General features: G+C 47.6%; 1 protein-coding gene across 1 annotated transcript; it reads right to left on the reverse strand.

The window, feature by feature from the left end:
• Positions 1–597: 597 nt before the first annotated feature.
• On the reverse strand, positions 598–16,567 carry cand1 (cullin-associated and neddylation-dissociated 1). Its single transcript, XM_073480492.1, has 26 exons — positions 16,315–16,567; positions 11,289–11,364; positions 11,134–11,201; positions 10,891–11,045; positions 10,644–10,767; positions 10,348–10,435; positions 9,759–9,927; positions 9,570–9,675; positions 9,319–9,464; positions 8,988–9,139; positions 8,609–8,749; positions 7,521–7,662; positions 6,402–6,610; positions 6,156–6,324; positions 5,959–6,048; positions 5,125–5,278; positions 4,799–5,036; positions 4,502–4,690; positions 4,247–4,390; positions 4,023–4,158; positions 3,765–3,941; positions 3,032–3,127; positions 2,736–2,905; positions 2,475–2,639; positions 1,956–2,063; positions 598–1,847 (listed from the first exon to the last, which is right to left on the reverse strand). Exons 1-26 carry the CDS (start codon positions 16,380–16,382, stop codon positions 1,623–1,625), a joined length of 3,705 nt encoding a protein of 1,234 aa, XP_073336593.1. The 5' UTR covers positions 16,383–16,567; the 3' UTR covers positions 598–1,622.
• Between the last annotated feature and the right edge of the window lie 2,724 nt (positions 16,568–19,291).

Below are 19,291 nucleotides of genomic sequence, written 5' to 3' on the forward strand. Positions count from 1 at the left end.
AATAAAAATATCAACAGAGTGTGAGGGAGTAACAGTGTTGATGTTATTACGTCTATTACTGTGTTGCAAAGCATGTTAATAGCATGCTAACCAGCTAGCCCCGGCCTGTCACCGTCCCTAACGACCAGTCCGGACTGCAGCAGCAGTTAGCAGGTGATCCAACGCCCCCTTTGTTTTGAGTAAAACTTCACCAGGAATTCTTACGTATTGCACCTTTAAAGCAAGTTATTCTATAGGCTACAACTTGAGCTAATACTTGTTTACATTTTAGAAAATTAGCACCATTGAAGGTGAGCCGAATTAGCTGTTAGCAGTTTGTGTTTGCAGTGTACTCATGGATGTACAGACGACATCACTGGATCACTGTGAAAACTTAAAAACATGATAATTCTCAGGCAAGTTCTGAACTGAACAGCAGCGTCTTTCTCTCTGATTTCTAAGCAGCTTTGTGGACGTTTATTCAGAAAGTGTGAGTCACACTGGATCTAAAAATGTGAGTTTCATGTCGGAGCGTTCAGTTTGGACCGAGCCGAACCTCAGAGAGACGTGTGAAGGTCTGTTTGAAGCGCAGCGACACAAAAAGAAACCAGACAGAAATCAGAGTATGAAGGCAGGCAGAAATGGACCTCTTTATTTTTCTTGGGCGATAAACAACAGTGGATAGTCCCGACCAGACCGGACCGAACCAGATTAAACCAGACTGGACCCGGTTTCACCAGATCAAACCAGACTAGAGCACGGCCAATGAGACAGGTCCTGACCGGACTGAACCACAGACACTGATCAGAATATGGTTACTTTGTGTTACACACTGCGTCACCGTGGCAACAGCCACACAGGGCTGGTCCAATCGGGTCTGGTCAGGTCGGACCTGGTCCAATAATCTCTCCTGTTCCCTTCCTTCAGACGAGTGAAGGTAGTGAGGGCGGGTCTATTGAATCAGGGGAAACAAAGAAGCTGATTGGTCCACAAACAGTAAAACCCCGCCCACCCATCGTCACCCCAGGGCATCCTATTGGTTGCCTACATCATTCGCAAAAACAGAGCGAGCCCTTCTCCCATTGGTCACCACAGCCTCAGGCAGGAAAGGCTGTTTTTTTCCCCCATTGGTCAGTTTTAACACGCCAACTGTCAGTCACTCAGCAGCGGCCAATCAGGTTACAGTACCTGTTGAACTTTCTGGAATAACGAAAACAAAAAAAATAAACAAAAAGAGAAGAATGATGATGAACAGGGAGATCAGCCAATCAGATGACCTCACTAGAAAAACAAACAGGAAGTGGGAGGAGCTTCCAAGCCTCTTATGGAATTATTTTTCTGGATTTTTTTGTGTTTTTTGTTCGTTGTTTTTGTCCTTTTTGTCCGTGTGTGTGAGCCGAACGTCAGTCTTCTTCCACTCTTTTCCATCAGCTGATTTCAGTGCAATGCATCATGGAACGATCGATCGCTAGGAGAGGGTGTGTCACTACAAGTGTGTGTGTGTGTGTGTGTGTGTGTGAGTGGGAATGTGAGTGTGTATGTGTGTGTCTGCGTCCTGTTGTCATGGAAACATGCTGCAGGGTTAGCGCTCCAGCAGCTGGGTGGTGCCATGTTGCATCGTGGGAACTTGTTAGTCCGTCTCTTTAGCTGGTGTCCATGGACTCCATGTTGGCAGAGCTGGAGTCCCTCTGGATGGAGTCGAAGATGGTCGCCAGCTCCTGATTGGACGAGATCTGGGACTGGAACTCTGACATCAGCGGCGACTTCTCGGCCTCGGGGATCGTCAGCAGCGCCACGACGGCTCGCATCGCTGACCGCTTCAGCTCGTCCTGCTTCTCGAACTCCTGCTTCACCGAGTTCGCCTTCACCTGCGGACAGAGACGGTTTTACTCTTCTGCTCAAAATGGCGTCACTGGAAAGAAACTTACAGGAGGAGCGTGTGTGTGTGTGTGTGTGTGTGTGTGTGTGTGTGGTACCTTGGTGGTGCAGGTGGCTCTCAGTGGCTCCACCAGTCTGTCCAGTCTCTGTAGAACAGCACTGGGGCACAGAGACGACAGCCTGGCCAGCATCAGGAACGTCAGCATCTGAAAACAACAACAACAACAACAACAACAATCGTGAGCTGGAACAGCAGCAGTAGCAGCAGCAGGGACCCCGGTACTGCAGTATTACTACATGAGCGTGAAGTCAAACTATGTCATCCTCCTCTAAAAATTGATACTTTTGCAGAGGGACCCTGGTATTGCAGTATTAATATGTGCAGTAGTATTTGTATGTTTTGCCAGTGGTCAGACCTTGACATCTTTCTCTTAAAATCAATACTTTTGCAGAGGGACCCTGGTATTGCAGTATTAATACGTGCAGTAGTATCTGTGTGTTTTGGCATGAAGTCAAACCCCAACATCTTTCTCTAAAAATCGATACTTTTTCAAAGGGACCCTGGAATTGCAGTATTAACTGTGGTAGTATTTGTGTGTTCTGGCGTGTGGTCGGACCTTGATGTCGTAGTGGTCCTTGAGACCGTCCTCCACGTGGTTGAGGAAGGTGAAGATGTCGATCCGGTCCAGGCAGCTGTCCAGCAGAGTGTACATGCACTCAAACGCAGCCTTTCTCAGGTCCAACCCGTCATCCACCGTGTGTTTGAACGGACCCATCTCCACCTACACACACACACACACACACACACAGAGTCAGACACCTGTCCACCATGATCGATCGGTATATTGATCCGTCTGTATGTCAGTGTGTGGTCTCACCTCTCTGATCAGCTCCTTCCTCACTTTGGTCTCGTTGTACAGTTGCGGTAGCACCGAGTCCAGCAGCTCTCGGATCAGACTCGGTTTATTGTGGGCAGCCGAGTTAAACGTTACCAGGGCAACACGACGCACGTTCAGGTCCGGGTCCTCCAGCGTCTTCAGGAAATCGCCTGAGGAGAAACAATATCAGAAAACCGGAGATGGAGAGATGCTGCGGAGTGTTTCCTGTGGGAGGAGCTGCTTTGTTCACACAGCAGCTGCGTTTCTGATCACAGATCAATAAAACAGATTCTCACCTATGCAGTTCTTCAGCAGTGGGTCGATGGGCTGTGGTTGGTCAGAGATGGTGAACTTAACTGCTGTTACCACGGAGCTCCTGGCGTACGATGAACCTACACACACACACACACACACACACACACACACACAGATCAATAATCAATGAATCAATACTTCAGATTAATCATCAGATGGCAGCTTCAGGTCCAGCAGGTGCTTAAATCTAAACTTACAGATTCATTTATGGCTAATTCAAAGAGTCTGTGTAAACCAATGACATGCAGTCTGAGGAGACAGAAGCAGTTTGATTGGCAAGGAGAAGCAGGAGGGCGGGGCTTATGAAACTGTTCAGTCTTCCTATTGGTTGGAGTTCTTATCTTTTGTCACCACTAAAGATTCTGTTTCCAGGTAGAAAAGGAGACAGAGGTTATTAGTCGATCAACTGATGATTGATTCTGGCTGATTTACAGATCTTATTGATTAGCAGGGCAGGTAGACTTTGAGGCGGGGCAGCAGGGTTTATTGGGGACTGATCAGAGTATTGATTACCTGACTCCAGGTATCCTTTGAGGCGGGGCAGCAGGGTTTATTGGGGACTGATCACAGTATTGATTACCTGACTCCAGGTATCCTTTGAGGCGGGACAGCAGGGTTTATTGGGGACTGATCAGGGTATTGATTACCTGACTCCAGGTATCCTTTGAGGCGGGGCAGCAGGGTTTATTGGGGACTGATCAGAGTATTGATTACCTGACTCCAGGTATCCTTTGAGGCGGGGCAGCAGGGTTTCGGGGTCGATCAGCGTCAGTTTGCCCAGACACTCGGCCACCACGTTCCTGGTTCCTTCCTCTTGACACTCGCAGTGTTTGAGCAGCAGGGACCAGACTAGCTCCACGTACGGCTTCAGACCGGACACAGACGCCGAACCTCAACACAGACGCACGGATTAAAACCAGAAGAAACTCACACACACACGTTTATTTGATGATTAGTTGGAGCTGTTCTTACTGATGATCTCTTTGAGTGAGTGCAGCAGCAGGTACTGTCTCTTAGAGGAGGAGATCTCCTGCAGGACGAAGGGCAAATACTCTGGAAGATTTCCCACCGCGATACTGCCCAACGCATAGGAGGCTGCTGACTTCACCTGAGGGACACACGGGCAGAGACAGGGAGGTTAATGTCTACCAACACCACCTTCAAAATGAGACTTTGGTTGGACAGACGAGTGTTACCTCTTCACTGGAGGAAGAGAAGGCATCCAGGATGACCGTCTTCAGCTCTGGTTGGCTACTCAGGTCCACATGGTGTCCCACCTCGCCCAATGAGAGCAGAGCGAGCAGTCTGATGGAGTCTGTGGAGCGGCTGTTCTTCACGTCCTGTCAGTCAGGGAGAAGAAACTTTATTTAAACCTGTTTAAGACACAACACCAGTACTCACGTTAACCTGCAGGTCAGACAGACAGGTAGTCAGACAGACAGGCAGATTACCTGGATGAACTGTCCGACCACAGCAGGCCCCTCGGTGGGACAGGCTCTGGTCAGAGCCGCGACACATTTAGCAATGGAGCAGTACGCCTGTTTGTGAGGCAGCGCGGCACTCTGGGAGTAAACCGGACCGGTCAGCATCCTCAGCAGGTCCATGTAACCCAGACCAGGAGTCTCTGTAGCCACTAAAGCCTGAACACACACACACACACACACAGTGCAGTGTTAGCATGAACCGTGCTGATCCTCAAGAAAAAAGAGAATAAAATAATAAAAAGGTCAAAAGTGCTCCTGTTGTACCTGGTAGAAGTCCAGCATGGCGGCGAGCGCTCCGCCCTGCAGCAGCGGGGATCGAACCAGCGCGATGAGCTGCTGGAGGATGTTCCCTCCGCTCAGCTGACCCAGCGAGGACGGGTGAGTCACGGCCAGCGTGGACAGGAAGCTCAGCGCCATCTGAGACACGTGCATGTCGCTCTCAGAGATGAGAGGAGGCAGCTCGGCGAGGACGGCGTCCACCATGACGGGAGTCACCGCAGAGCTGAAACACACACATTTAAACAGTGTTACCGACAGGAAGGAGGGCGGAGCCGACCGCTGTGGGCGTGGCCGACAGGTGCGCGTGTCACCTGTAGTTTCTGAGCAGGATGTCCAGAGCAGCCAGCGTGCAGAGCTTCAGGGCTCGCTGGTTCTTGCGGAGGAAGGAGGCGAGGATGGGAACGGCGTCGGGGAGAACCGGCCTCAGATCGATTTTCAACGGAGAGCCAGCGATCAGCGTCAGAGCTGCGACAGACAAACAGGACAAGAGTTAATGTCTGGGAAGTGTCTATTTTTAACCAACATCTTTAATTCTTCAAGTCAGTGTTTTGACACATATTGTCGTCCTGCCAACACGTTTAAAAATAAAAAGCCTTTGTTTTACAGAGTACAGCAGTCTGAAGTCCCAGCAGTGAGCGTTAACACTCAGGAGACCCGACTGTGGAGGAAAGGAGGACGCAGCACACAACTCAAATCTAAAACCAGCCGTCCTCACTGTAATGTTTATTTTCCATTAAAACACATCGATCATCCAACACGACACTGCTTAAAAGTAAACGGAGGAAGTGCTGTTGTCCAGCTGTTTCAACTGTTCAGGCTGACTGCGAGGCAACATGAGTCTGTGGAGCGACGTGGATCAGACAGTGGTGAAACCTGAGGCGTCCACATGAGCTCAACATGTTTCAGCTCGAGTGAAAAAAATCATGTTTCCTGAAGCTTCATGGATCATAAACTAACAAATACAAGAGGAAAAAGAAGAGAGTGAAGGAACAGAGAGAAAACAAGTCATCTTTGAGTTTTGACCCTCTGAGCTTGCTGTAGCTGCTCGGTGTGGTGGAGTTAACAATGTGAAGTCAGCAGTTACTCGTTTGTTTCTTTAAACGTGAAGTAAAATGGATTGTTGTCGTCGCAATGCCGATTTGTACCTTTCACCGTCGTCAGCCTGGTGATCTCGTTCTTCAGGCGTTCTAAGAAGATCAGCAGCGTTCCAGGAAGTTCATTAGGCAGCCGGTCACCTGTACAACCAGACAGGACGGACAGATCAGGCGACAAACCAGAGATGCAAACAGGAAGCAGCATCACAGATGACATCGCATCACTGCGACCGACAGGCGGTGGTTACCTAGGTTACAGATGATCTGTCCCATACAGGAGATGGCCCGCTCTTTGACTTCCTGGTCGATGTCGGCGGCTTTCAGGCGTTTGATCGTGCAGGTGAACAGGTCGTTAATGTAGGGGGAGGGGTCGAAGCTGTCGGAGCTCTCCGATTGGTTGTCCAGGGGTCGGATCACCTGGAGGAGACAAACGGGAGGGTCAGCTGCGAACTGCGACATCAGAGGGCGAAGGAGGCGGCAGGTTTGACTCCCACCTTGACGAGCTGCTGGGTGACGAGCAGAGCCTCAGAGGTGATCTTGTAAAAGGGGTCTCCCACGCACGCCACCACGGGCGGGACCAGGGCAGGGACGTGGGCGTGGAAGGCGTGAGCGGGATGCGTGACCATGATGACGTGGAGACACGCCAAGGCGTCGATTTTGAGGTTGGAGCTGCTCGACTTATCGTTCAGAGAGAAGATGATACCTGGCAGACAAACGTACTGCGATTACTAATACTGTAATACTGTAATACTTTCTACTCATCAGTACATGTATTTATATTTATTTTGTATATTTGTTGTTGTTTTTATTTTACACTTGCTTTGACAATGTAAACGTCTGTTTTCACTGCCATTAAAGCCTGGCAGTAGTAACAGTAGTGGTGGTGGTGGTGGTAGCAGTAATACTAGTAGAAGTAGTAGTACTAGTAGTACTAGAAGTGGTAGTAGTGGTAGTAGTACAAGTAGGAGTAGTATTAGCAATAGCAGTAGTGGTAGCAGTAATAGTAGTGGTGGTAGTAGTAGTGAAAGTAGTAATGATGGTGGTGGTAGAAGTAGTTGTAGCAGAAGTAGTACTAGTGGTGGTAGTAGTACTAGTACGAGTCGTAGTATTAGTAGCAGCAGTAGTACTAGTAGTGGTAGTAGTACTAGTACGAGTCGTAGTAGTAGTAGTATTAGTAGCAGCAGTAGTACTAGTAATAATGGCGTCAGTAGCAGTCGTGGCAGTAGCAGTAGTAGTAATAGTAGTAAGAGTAGAAGTAATCGTAATGTGGTACTAGTAGTACTAGCAGTAGTAGCAGTAATAGTAGCAGTTGTAGTAGTAGTACTAATGGTGGTGGTAGTTGAAGTAGTAGTAGTAACAGTAGTAGTAAGAGTAGAAGTAATCGTAATGTGGTACTAGTAGTACTAGCAGTAGTAGCAGTAATAGTAGCAGTTGTAGTAGTAGTAGTAATGGTGGTGGTAGTTGAAGTAGTAGTAGTAACAGTAGTAGTAAGAGTAATAGTGTGGTGGTAGTAGAAGCAGTAGTAGGTATAGTAATAGTAGTTGTAGTAGTAGCTGTACTAGTTAAAGCAGTAGTAGCAGTACTAGTACTGGCGGGGCTGCAGTGTCTGGTACCTGGTATTAGTACTGGGATGTGCTGAGTCAGCGCTCCTGGCAGCACGTTCACCAGCTCGGTCAACATGTTGAAACAACACTGACGAGTTTTGACACTTTTCTCCTTCAGCTGCTTGTGGAGAGCTTTCACTATCATGGGCACCTGCAGAGGGCGAGAGACACCGACACAGGCCGTGAGAAAGAGAGCGAGGACGCCGCCGCATCTGCTTCCTGTTGTCTGTGGTCGACCTGCAGGATGCTGAGGGTTTCCTGTCACCATGACAACAGAGCCGAAGCGCTCACAGGTGCAACAGTGACCTCTGCTGCACAAACACACGAGTGCAGCCGGAGAGGAGAAACATACACAGATCATGACAGTATGTGGTGAAGTCTGACTCATAAAGTAATAGATTACTACAGAAAGAGGAAATTATTGCTGCAATCTCCACTAACAAATCACAACGCAGTGTCAGAAAGTAATAAAAAAATTACATCCGAGTCCAAGTTGACATCTTTAAGTGTCAAAACCCAAAATATTCTGTTTACTTTCACGTTAGGGAAAGAAAAGCTACGGCTAGTCACACGTGAGAAGACACGATTAGGGACTTTTTGGCAAGTTTGCTAAAAGAAAATGTACAAATTTAATATTGTAACTGTAAATTAATCAACTTTTCAGCTCTCATCGACTCACTGAAGGAGCTGGGGACTTGTTTTAAAACACAAAATGTCTCCATGCAGCTCAGACTGATTTGCAAAGGTGTCATTTACACCCTCGACATGCAGTCGAGCTCGCGCACCCACTTCAGACACGCTAACACTTTAGCTTAGCAGCTACAGTGAAGACTTTGGCTTATGAAGGGTGTAAATAACGTCTTCTCAGATCAGTTTGTGATCTCGGGGCTTCTGGAGACTTGGATCACAGCAGACGAGCTGCATGGAGACATCTGATGTTTAAATCAAGTCTCCAGCTGCTTCAGCTGTTTAGCAGAACGCTCTGTGGACGACGAGACTTCACCTGACTTTATATCATCAGGAGGAGATGAGTGTTTTTTGTTTTTTTTTACTCTTTGGGTGAACTGCTCCTTTAAATACGTGGTCATTCGTGTCACCTGGCTCTGCAGCATGGTCAGCGGTGTCTCTCCCTGCTCCATGGCGTCTGGATCAGCCAACCAGCTCTGAGCCGGTCTGGTCTGTTTGAGCAGCGACAGGTAGGCGTGGAAAACATCCGCCTTCACGTTCTCCTCCCTCTCCTACACACACACACACACACACACACACACACACACACACACACACACACACACACAAAATAATCAAAAGGTAAAAAATACTTTCATCAAGGTGTGGAGATATCGGATGATTAAGATCGTCTCCAGGTTGTTGCTGTCTGAACGACTAAATCAGATCTTGGTGATGAGGAGCTGAAACATCAGAGTGAGGAGGTGACGGAGGAGGTGACGGAGGAGGTGACGGAGGAGGTGACGGTACCTTGAAGCGACAGACGAGTGCAGGAGAGACGGAGCGATAAAACTCAGGCAGCATCTCGTGACGTGTTGAAACGACGGCGTCCAAACACTTGGCGGCCGCCCGTCGAACCTTCCAGCTCATGTCGTCGTCGTCACTGTACTCATCATCACTGCCTGGACAGACGGACAGACGGACAGACAGACAGACAGACAGGCTGTTAGTATCCACACTGCAGGATAATTTAGTCAGTTGGCGATTAATTTATTCGTCTACAAGTAATCAATTAATCGTTGCAGCTCTTAATATCCCACATACGATAAGCTGTAACCTGTACCGACTAATAACTCAGTACCTTGGTAGTCTTCGTCGTTCTGCTCGGCGTCCATGGCGTTGTCGTCCTCGTCTTCATCGTCGAAGTTGTAGTTGGGGTCGTAGGTCAGGTAGCGCAGGCAGATTGAGATGACGGTGGGAACGTGGGGGTAAACTTCTTTAGGACACCTGGAACATCAACACCGACGTTACACAGGAACAAACACAACTGTGTGTGTGTGTGTGTGTGTGTGTGCGTGTGTGCGTGTGTGCGTGCGTGTGTGTGTGTCTCACCTCCTGACGAAGGACTCAAAGGCCTGGATGCAGTACTCTCTGAGCTCGTCATCGTCGACGTTACAGAACTTGACTACCAGAGGGATGATCTTCTCCAGATACTCTCCTACAGACGGATACAGAAGCTTAGAAAAGTTCTCATCCAACACCTGAACACGGACGCTGCCGGTCCAAACACGTCAGTCTCACCGATCCTGTGTCCCGCCTGTCTGCTGATGGCGGCCGTGCACTGGATGTAGGTTCTGGTGGTCGACATGTTGTCGTTCCGGCCCAGCTCGGTCAGGAGGTGCTCGATCAGATCGATGAAGACCAGGTTCCCACAGGACATCACCAGGTGGCCCAGAGCCATGATGGTCCTCTGAAACAGTCACCGAGCGACACAACAGCCGTCAGCCGTCAGCACAGAGCGACGCAACAGCCGTCAGCACAGAGCGACGCAACAGCCGTCAGCACAGAGCGACACAACAGCCGTCAGCGCAGAGCGACACAACAGCCGTCAGCGCAGAGCGACACAACAGCCGTCAGCGCAGAGCGACACAACAGCCGTCAGCGCAGAGCGACACAACAGCCGTCAGCACAGAGCGACGCAACAGCCGTCAGCACAGAGCAACGCAACAGCCGTCAGCACAGAGCGACACAACAGCCGTCAGCACAGAGCGACGCAACAGCCGTCAGCACAGAGTGACGCAACAGCCGTCAGCACAGAGCGACGCAACAGCCGTCAGTGCAGAGCGACGCTCAGACTGATGCTGCAGAGTGACAGGAAGGTGAGTCGTACCTTTCTGACGGCCAGTCTGGGGGAGGTGAGCTGAGGCAGCAGGCAGCTGAGGATGGAGGGGTGGAAGTTCACCAACAGACCCCCCTGTCTGCAGAGAGAGAGACAGACAGACAGACAGACAGAGAGACAGACAGACAGTTTATTTGTGTATTTAATCACAAAGGATCCAACATTACTTGAACAGAGCCGTCACGTGTCGTCGTAGAGTTACATGAAAGTTACATCTTTTCTGTATTGAAACATGAATACTTGTACTGATTGTATCTGCAGGTGTAACAGACGGGCAGGAAGTTTACCTGCACAGCATGTCGGCCATGATGTCGAGCGCCTCCAGCTGGACAGACACGTCTTCCTGTTTGGCGATGGCGCTCGTCAGGCGACCCGTTATCTTCTTACAAACACTGGCAGCTAGAGCAGAGCCTGAGAGACAGACGGGTAGATGTTAGACGGGCAGACGTTAGACAGGTGGGACTTCACTCCACAATCTACATCATGTACAGCAAAGTAACTGCAGTACTGTCAGTAGTATGTGTGTATTTGTACCACTGGAGGCGGGCGGTAACTCTCCAATGACAGTTTTGAGTCCGATGGAGGAAATGTCTCTGAGCTGCTCTTTGTCCGACAGCATGTTGGTGCACAGAGTGTCCACGATCGTCTCCACCTGGTACTCCTTCACCTTACTGACCAGGGGCCCCAGGCTGAGCGAAACAAACGCACCCACAGTTAAAACACACACACACACACCAGAGGAGGCTGACATGTATACAACACTGTGTGTGTTTTTACCATTTGACCGCCAGGTTCTGAACTTCTCCGTTCTTGTCTTCCAACAGTTTGAGAATCATCCTCACCACCTGCCAATCAAAATACCGATCAATACATCAGTCTATGAGCTATGCACCCAAAACAAACCGTGACAGTGATAAACGGTGTGAACCGACCTTCCTCTCGCTGTCGTCGTCCAGTTTGATTGAGTCTTTCTGCAGCTCTGTCATCAGGTCGTTCGTGGCCATAAACCTGCAGAAAGAAACAGTGAAGTTTAATTCATCTGAATACGAACAGTCGCACCTCCGCAGCCGCCGTCTGTGGCCGCAGGCCAACAGGAAGCCAGCAGTCGATGCTGATTAATGAACAGTCTTGACGACATCAAGCAGAAACAGAACAGAATTTATAATCTCAGACTTGAAGCCCGTCTCTTTAACTCAACACTGAGCCCACACTGAAGAGTCAACTGTTACAAACACACAGCTGACAGATTAAATTAAACATTAAAGTAAACAGAAACGATGACAAAATGGTGACAGATATTAAGTGTCGGAGAAGGATCACTTGAGATGCTGAAATGTAACTACGTCTAAACTCTGAAAGAAAACTAAGAAACTTTCAGACGGTGCCGTCCACATCTACAGAGATGATGTTGGTGATGATGTTTTTGACATTTTAAAGAATAAACAATCCACCAATTAATCATGAAAACAAACAGCAGATTAATCGATGACGACGTTGATCGTTAGCTGAGCCGACAGATTTAAACACGTCAGATCTTCCAGCCACCAGAGACCAAACTATTTTCTCTTCATAGTGAAATTACAGCCGAGTTTCTGCTGCCGGTCGTCTCTTTGTCAACATGTTGGAGGGTTATTGAACCGGAGCCATTGTGATTGGACAGAACCGGTCAGGGTTCAGTACGTGTGCAGAAGAGGCTGATTAAAGCGAGTCGTGTGTCTTCACAACATACGAGATTAATCGGATCACACAGCCTGAACTTTAACGTCTGAGTCATGTGACTGGACGCAGCCTGAGAGTCTGAACTCGGGGCTGAAAGACGACTCCACGTCAGAGGAAATATATTTCTGTTATCGACACAAATATCAAGTGTTTCACATCCAGACGTGAGCTTCATCTGAAGAAGATGAGGTGAGACTTTCTCTTCCATTCAGAAGACATTAACTTCTTCACAGCAGCATCAAGAGCTTCAACAGGGACTGATGTCTGCTCGTCCTGCTCGTCACACCGAGCACGTTACAATCAGAAAAGCGGTTTCGACGTGTTTGTTCGACAGCTGACAGTTCGGCGTGAGACGCATCCAAACAGAGCGTCCGACTGTCCCGATGATTCAGTATTCAGAGACTCGTCCTGATTTTGGGTCAGCAGCAGGTTTCTGCAGCCGCAGGAGACGACTGTGACTTCACAGGTTCGTTGTACCGAGAGAGAGTCGCTGCGTGAAGCGATGAAGAGCTCAGAGATCATCGTCCACCAGCAGCCGGCAGACGAGGTGAAGCCAAGCTGTTGAAGAGGAGCTGAACTCGTCCACACGAGCAAGAAGAGCAGAGCTGCAGCAGGCCGAGTCGAGACGGGACAGTCAATGACTTCATCAGGTCGACCGACAGTCGTTAATATGGTCACTGACGTCAGCACCATCGTGTCAACACGGCTGAAGCTGAATCACGTGTGTGGATTCAACAGATTTCACACTGAAACTCAACAGAGAGATGAAACTACCAACACGTATTGATCCTTTATTTAAGCAGGACGGCTTCAGATGCTCGTTTCTTATCTGAGATTCTTGGTTTTCACTGAGAAACCCGAGTCCTCTCTGAGCTGAGGTAAAAATAAGTGACTCCAGTTTGTTTCAGAGCCATTTTAAGAATATTTTAATGATCATCAGGACATCGTGAGTCACAGTTATGTTCGTCAGAGTAATCGTGACATGTGATCTTCATAAAGCCTTTTTCCACCAGTCAATCCCACTTCAACCCGCTCAGACCTGACTTTAGTGCGATGGGAACAAACTAAAAGTCTCAATGTTCAGTTAATTCATCACAAGCGCAGCAGGTTGTCTTAACGAATCAGCTGATCGTTTCAGCTCTTCATACGTTGACTGAGCTGCGTCTGGTTTGATTCATTAGCTGGTATCAGGAGGAGGTTCTGCTGCTCACGGACACGTGATTCATACCGACGCCAGCGACTTTACATGTTCCCAACTGTTAAACTCAGAGTCTGTCGTGTTCCCTCGGCTGCTGCTCGTTACATCACATCACCAGACGAGTTCACGACTCTTCTGATCCATCTGATCAGTCGTCTATTCTCTGATCCATCAGCTTGTAGATTGATTTACACGTTTCACCTACGTGATACAGCAACATGCCAACGAGCCTGACTTTATATCATCAGGAGGAGATGATGGCTGAGCCTGACTTTACATCATCAGGAGGAGATGATAGCTGAGCCTGACTTTATATCATCAGGAGGAGATGATGGCTGAGCCTGACTTTATATCATCAGGAGGAGATGATGGCTGAGCCTGACTTTATATCATCAGGAGGAGATGATGGCTGAGCCTGACTTTACATCATCAGGAGGAGATGATAGCTGAGCCTGACTTTATATCATCAGGAGGAGATGATGACTGAGCCTGACTTTATATCATCAGGAGGAGATGATGGCTGAGCCTGACTTTATATCATCAGGAGGAGATGATGGCTGAGCCTGACTTTATATCATCAGGAGGAGATGATGACTGAGCCTGACTTTATATCATCAGGAGGAGATGATGACTGAGCCTGACTTTATATCATCAGGAGGAGATGATGGCTGAGCCTGACTTTATATCATCAGGAGGAGATGATGGCTGAGCCTGACTTTACATCATCAGGAGGTGTAGTTGCTGTTGATGACATGATATCGGGGCTGCAGGGTGTTCTGGTCGCACCGGTGCGTCTGAAATTCATCGAGTTTGCCGACTTGTTGTTGTTTCCTGCTGCGTGGGCTTCAGTGTTATTGATAAATATCAATACTGAAGATTAGAAAAGGTTTCAGTTCTCATTATTTTGCAGTGTCGATGCTTCAGTGCTGTCGGGTTCATCTGCTCTCAGTCGTTCTCCTCCTGAAGTAAATCAACAACAGCTGCTTTAATTTAAATGAAGACAAACCTTCTCCTGCACCTTTAATCCTGTTTACAGCCACTGAAATAAGGTGTTTACAGTTTAAAAGACATTATCGGCTGCACCTGAATGAAACGTTGATGTAATCCAGCGTGTGAAGTCAGTCTGAGACCTGAGACGCTACAAAACTGAGACCTCCGGGCCACCGTCCACACAGCAACAGTGTCTTTCTCTGAGCGCTCTGACGTGTTTCACTTCTTCCAGGTGAAAGTCTGAAGAAACCTGCCGGTGACGTCTCAGCTGCTCGTTTCTTCTTCTGACCTCGGCGATAATATTCAATGTACTTCTGTCTCCTCGTGCTCCTCAGAGGATCGGAGTGGATCGTACAGCGCCGGCTGTCAAGAGACAAGACGCACGTGCAGCGTTTTTTCTCTCAGCGCTCCTGAACGCACCGCCAGCGCTTCTCGTTAAAGCGTTAGGTGGACACGGACGTAGGTGAAGTAATAAACATCATCGTTTTCCTCTCGTGAACACGTCAGCTGTCAGAACCAAACCTGAACGAACTGCTGTAAACTGTCGACGTGTGCTGAAGCATCTCAGCAACGTGAGTGTGAATCACTGCCGAGACAAACAGGTTCAACACCGATTCATCCGCTGATTTATTCCCGTTATTCATTTTGTCTATAACACGTCGATTAAAGGTTCCTGAACCCGAAGATGAAGCTTATAACAGGAATCATGGAAACATGTGGAAGCAGCGATGAGATGAACCTCAGATCTTTAATATTCACAGTATTAATGAGGTGAAAATACAAACTCCATAACTGAATAAACAAGCCGTCTGAAGCTAGAGAGCTGGCAGGGTCCGCCACATATAAACAAAGTAAAACAGTATGAACGTGTGTCCGTTAAAGGAGCAGTCTGTAGATTTGGTAAAGAAATGTTAATGGAGCAGAGAAAGATCTTCATTGGCTGATTTTCAATAAACAAACTGACCTTAAAGGACGACACAGATTATATGTGGCGGACCCTGCCACCTCTCTAGCTTCACACAGTGTTCTGGGACCTTATTGTCCTCTGAGAGCAGCTGGTTTATTCACTTAGAGAGAAAAGTTTGTGTTATTACCTCATTAATATTGAAAATATTAAGAATCTGAGCGTGAATTTCTTCTCCAAACGACTCGGTGCAGCTTTAAAGTCAGTACCCGACCTCCTGAGATGATCCGGCTGGTTCTGACTGGACACAGCTGATCTCTACTTCAGACTACAGGAGCATAAAGAGGAAGACAGCCTTCATCTTCAGTCAGTTATATAAGCTGTTATTGTCTGTACAGTGGACCACACCAACACCAACACGTCCTCGCCTCAGACTGATTGATCACCTGTGACAGGTATCGATCTACAGATGAACACACCACTTAAAATCCAGGCTGTCAGCACCGACATCCTCCTGCCAGAGCTGCTGTGGAGTTGCAGTGTGTTTACATGTTGTTATTACCTGAGTTAGCGATGCTACCACACCCCCGGCACCATGCTAGCTAGCTAGCCGCCACACCAACATCACCACAGCGCCTCAACTGTTTATTTACATCTCGGCTGCTAGCACCAGTTAGCTCACATGCTAAGCTCACATTTAAACACCACAGAGCTGCTCGCACCGTGAGCATCCACACACAAACGATGGATGACATCACGCTAGCTTGCGGCATGACAGAAGTTAGTGCTGCCAATGAGCTAGCCAGCCAGCTAGCAGGCAAGCTAGCCGCTAACTGGCGGCATTTAGCCGATACTCGGCTGTCAGTTTAGCACGGCGTGCAGCGGGTTAGCGTGCTAACCAGCTACTAACGCCGCCGCCGGGTTTAAACCGCTGTCAAATCAAACGCTAACGAGCATCGCCGCTGTTAGCTAACTAGCTAGCTAGCGATGTGACGATGATCAGACAGGTGGCAGGCTAGCAGTTAGCATGACAGCCTGAGGCCTGACAGAGTTAGCTGCCCGGCCACTCTTCTCTACATGGAGGACAAACAGTCCGGGCTGATGCTGCGAGCCGGGCGGGCTGTTCGCTGCCGGGGCTCGGTTTTACCTGAAGTCTTTGTCGCTGGAGGTCATTTTCTCCAGCAGGTTGGAGATGTGGTACGAGGCGCTCGCCATGTCGGTGCTGTTAGCTGTTAGCCTCCTGCTAGCAGACTGCGCTGAGTGTGTGTTCCGGCTCCGACTGTCTGTCTGTGTGTGTGTGTGTGTGCGCGTCTCCGGCTGTCTGTCTCTCGGTCCTGCTGCTGCGGTTCAGGTAGACGGTGGGTCCGGTTCTGCTGCCTGTCTCTCTGCCTACAGCGACTGTCGCATCCCGGGGCGCGGAGTTTGGTTTGTTTGAATGGAGCTCCCGTTCTCTCTGCAGAGGGGCGGGGTTAGCGGGACGGACGCTGCGGGGTCGAAGGTCAGAGTGAGAGCGGCGACAACATCACTGTTATTATTGTTATTATTATTATTATTATTATTATTATTATTATTATTATTGTTATTATCATCATCATTAACCCTTTATTATCATAATAATTTAATTATTATTTAATTTAAGACCAAAAAATAATGTTCGCACGTTGCACACATTATATTATATTATATTATATTTTTCTTTATTCGATATTTTGCACATTTATTAACATGACGTTAAAAATAAACAGCAGAAAAAAATAATAAAATGTAAAAAAATAAAACATGTATAAAACACATCTGTTTAAAATAAGAGGAGCTGCACAGATTAAAACAAACACAGATGTACGGAGGACTGAAACTGACAGAATAAATAAATAAATAGGTCAATATGACGTTAAATGCACCAAATATAATACTTACAATAAACGTAGGCATTCATTAACTTATAAAAACCTGACACTCCCTTTAAAAAAATGTTTTTATTATTTTATATCATAATTTTACCATTTTATTTATTAATATATTCATTTTTTACAGATGTATTTATCTACATATTCAACTATGTTTTTGTTTTTGTTGTTTTTTCGGCCTGGTATGTTTAATAATGCAAGAAGCCTGACTCTGGTTTACGTTCCTCTCAGTGAACAACGCTAGAAACAGACAAACAGAAACAACAAAAACTGGACAAATAAATAAATCTGATCATAATAAACATCGCAGACGGCTGTGCAGCTGAATCCAGACGCACTCGTTGTGTTTGGAAATATGAGTCGTATAAAAAGTGAGGAGACGTTTCAAACACGTTTATCTACTTTCCATCTGCAGCCGCCGACGAAGTCAACAAGTAACAACGTCACATTTTCTTTAATTAAACTCAAAATCGATAATTAATCTGCAAATATTTTGATCAGCGAGTCGTCGTTTTAGTCATTTTTCAGGCAGAACTTCTAAAAGTTCATTGTTCTCGGGTGCTGACAGTCCCGGCGTCACATCGTCTCCTCGTGTCAGTCTGCAGATATTTCAGAGGAGCTGTGAGCTCGTTCTTTGTTCTTTAAAGCTGCAGACGAGGAGGCAGAGACTCTCCTCCCGCTCTGATCTCAGTTCAGACGGCAGCTTCAGTGCAGCTGCAGGACAGTTCACTCTGTGGCCTCGTTACATTTCAGGTTCAAATGTGATCAAGTGTCTTCAAACAGCGTTCACAGGCCTCAGTGTCTCTGAGTTCCTGGTGGCTGCGACATCATCCGGTGCGTTGACACGTCCTCAGGTTCAGGTGAAGCTAATGTGAAGCTTCCTGTTGCAGCTCACGTTGACTCGCCCGTCGTGTGAATGAAGGTGACTCGGCGTTGATCCTCCGGCTGCTCAGGACCTCCTGCAGCTCACACAGCGAGCGACAGAGACGTGAGTGTCTGAGAACAAGTTCTGAAAAGTTCTTCAGCACTCGAGCACGGATCAATTACTGTCTGAGTCTGATGGGCTCAGGCCAGAGGTCCCGTGCTTCACCTACACAATGTCTCTGAAATACACACAAAACGATCACAAAGAGACTAAATACAACCTCAAAGCAACACAAATACACCACGAAGAGATGCAACATGAAAACAATTCATGCAAAAATGACCACAGACACACAAATCAGCCACAAAGAGATGCAACATGACCAAAGGGAGACACAAAATGACAACAACGAGACACAAAACAACTACAAAGAGACACAAAACAACTACAAAGAGACAAAATACAACTTCAAAGCAACACGAAACAACCACACAAAGATACAATATGACAGAAAGGAATGCAAAATGACCACAAAGAGACAGAAAACAACTACAAAGTGTGAAGTCGTTCATGTGTTCACCCTGCATGTATTTGTATGACAGAAATCTTGTTCTCTTTCTGTTGATTAGTGATTATTGATTAGTGATTATTGATTACTGATTACTGATTACTGATTACTGGACGATCTCAGTCTGTTAATGACTTCATGACACAACTTGAAGTCTGTGAACTGAGTCCGACCTTCATCTGAGCACAGAGTCTTTGTAGCTGTGAAGCAGTTCGGATCGGATCAAGAGCTCCTGAAATAAAGACGGCTGATTGGACCTCTCCTGCTGACGTGAGTCACGGTCGGCCTCACCTGCAGCAGGTGTGTCAGTTCAGACCCTCAGCGGCACTTCCTGTTTCCTGGAGGACTTCCAGTGATTCACATATAACTGTGGAGCTGCTCAGATCCACGTGTGTGTTCAGAGCTATAACGAGCACATTATCCCCTGCTCTTAATAATGGATCACCCACACACACACACACACACACACACACACACACACACACGCACACACACACACACAGGGGCAGTAAAACACACAGCTAATTCAAACATGCTGGAGAGAGATTCAGGATATTCAGGATGCTGTTGTTGTTTATTCATGCTGGTTGAATGCATTCAGTGTGTATTTGTATGAGTGTGTGTGTGTGTGTGTGTGTGTGTGTGTGTGTGTGTGTGTGTGTGTGTGAAGTGAGTCACAGATCAGTTGAGTGGGATGTTTACAAACCCCCAGGCGCTCTCTCTCTGTTGACACATAATGCAGCCACTGACATATGCATGCTGTGATTTGTGTGTGTGTGTGGTT

This window comes from Pagrus major, chromosome 14 (genome assembly GCF_040436345.1).
Source record: "Pagrus major chromosome 14, Pma_NU_1.0".
NCBI classification, from domain to species: Eukaryota; Metazoa; Chordata; class Actinopteri; order Spariformes; family Sparidae; genus Pagrus; species Pagrus major.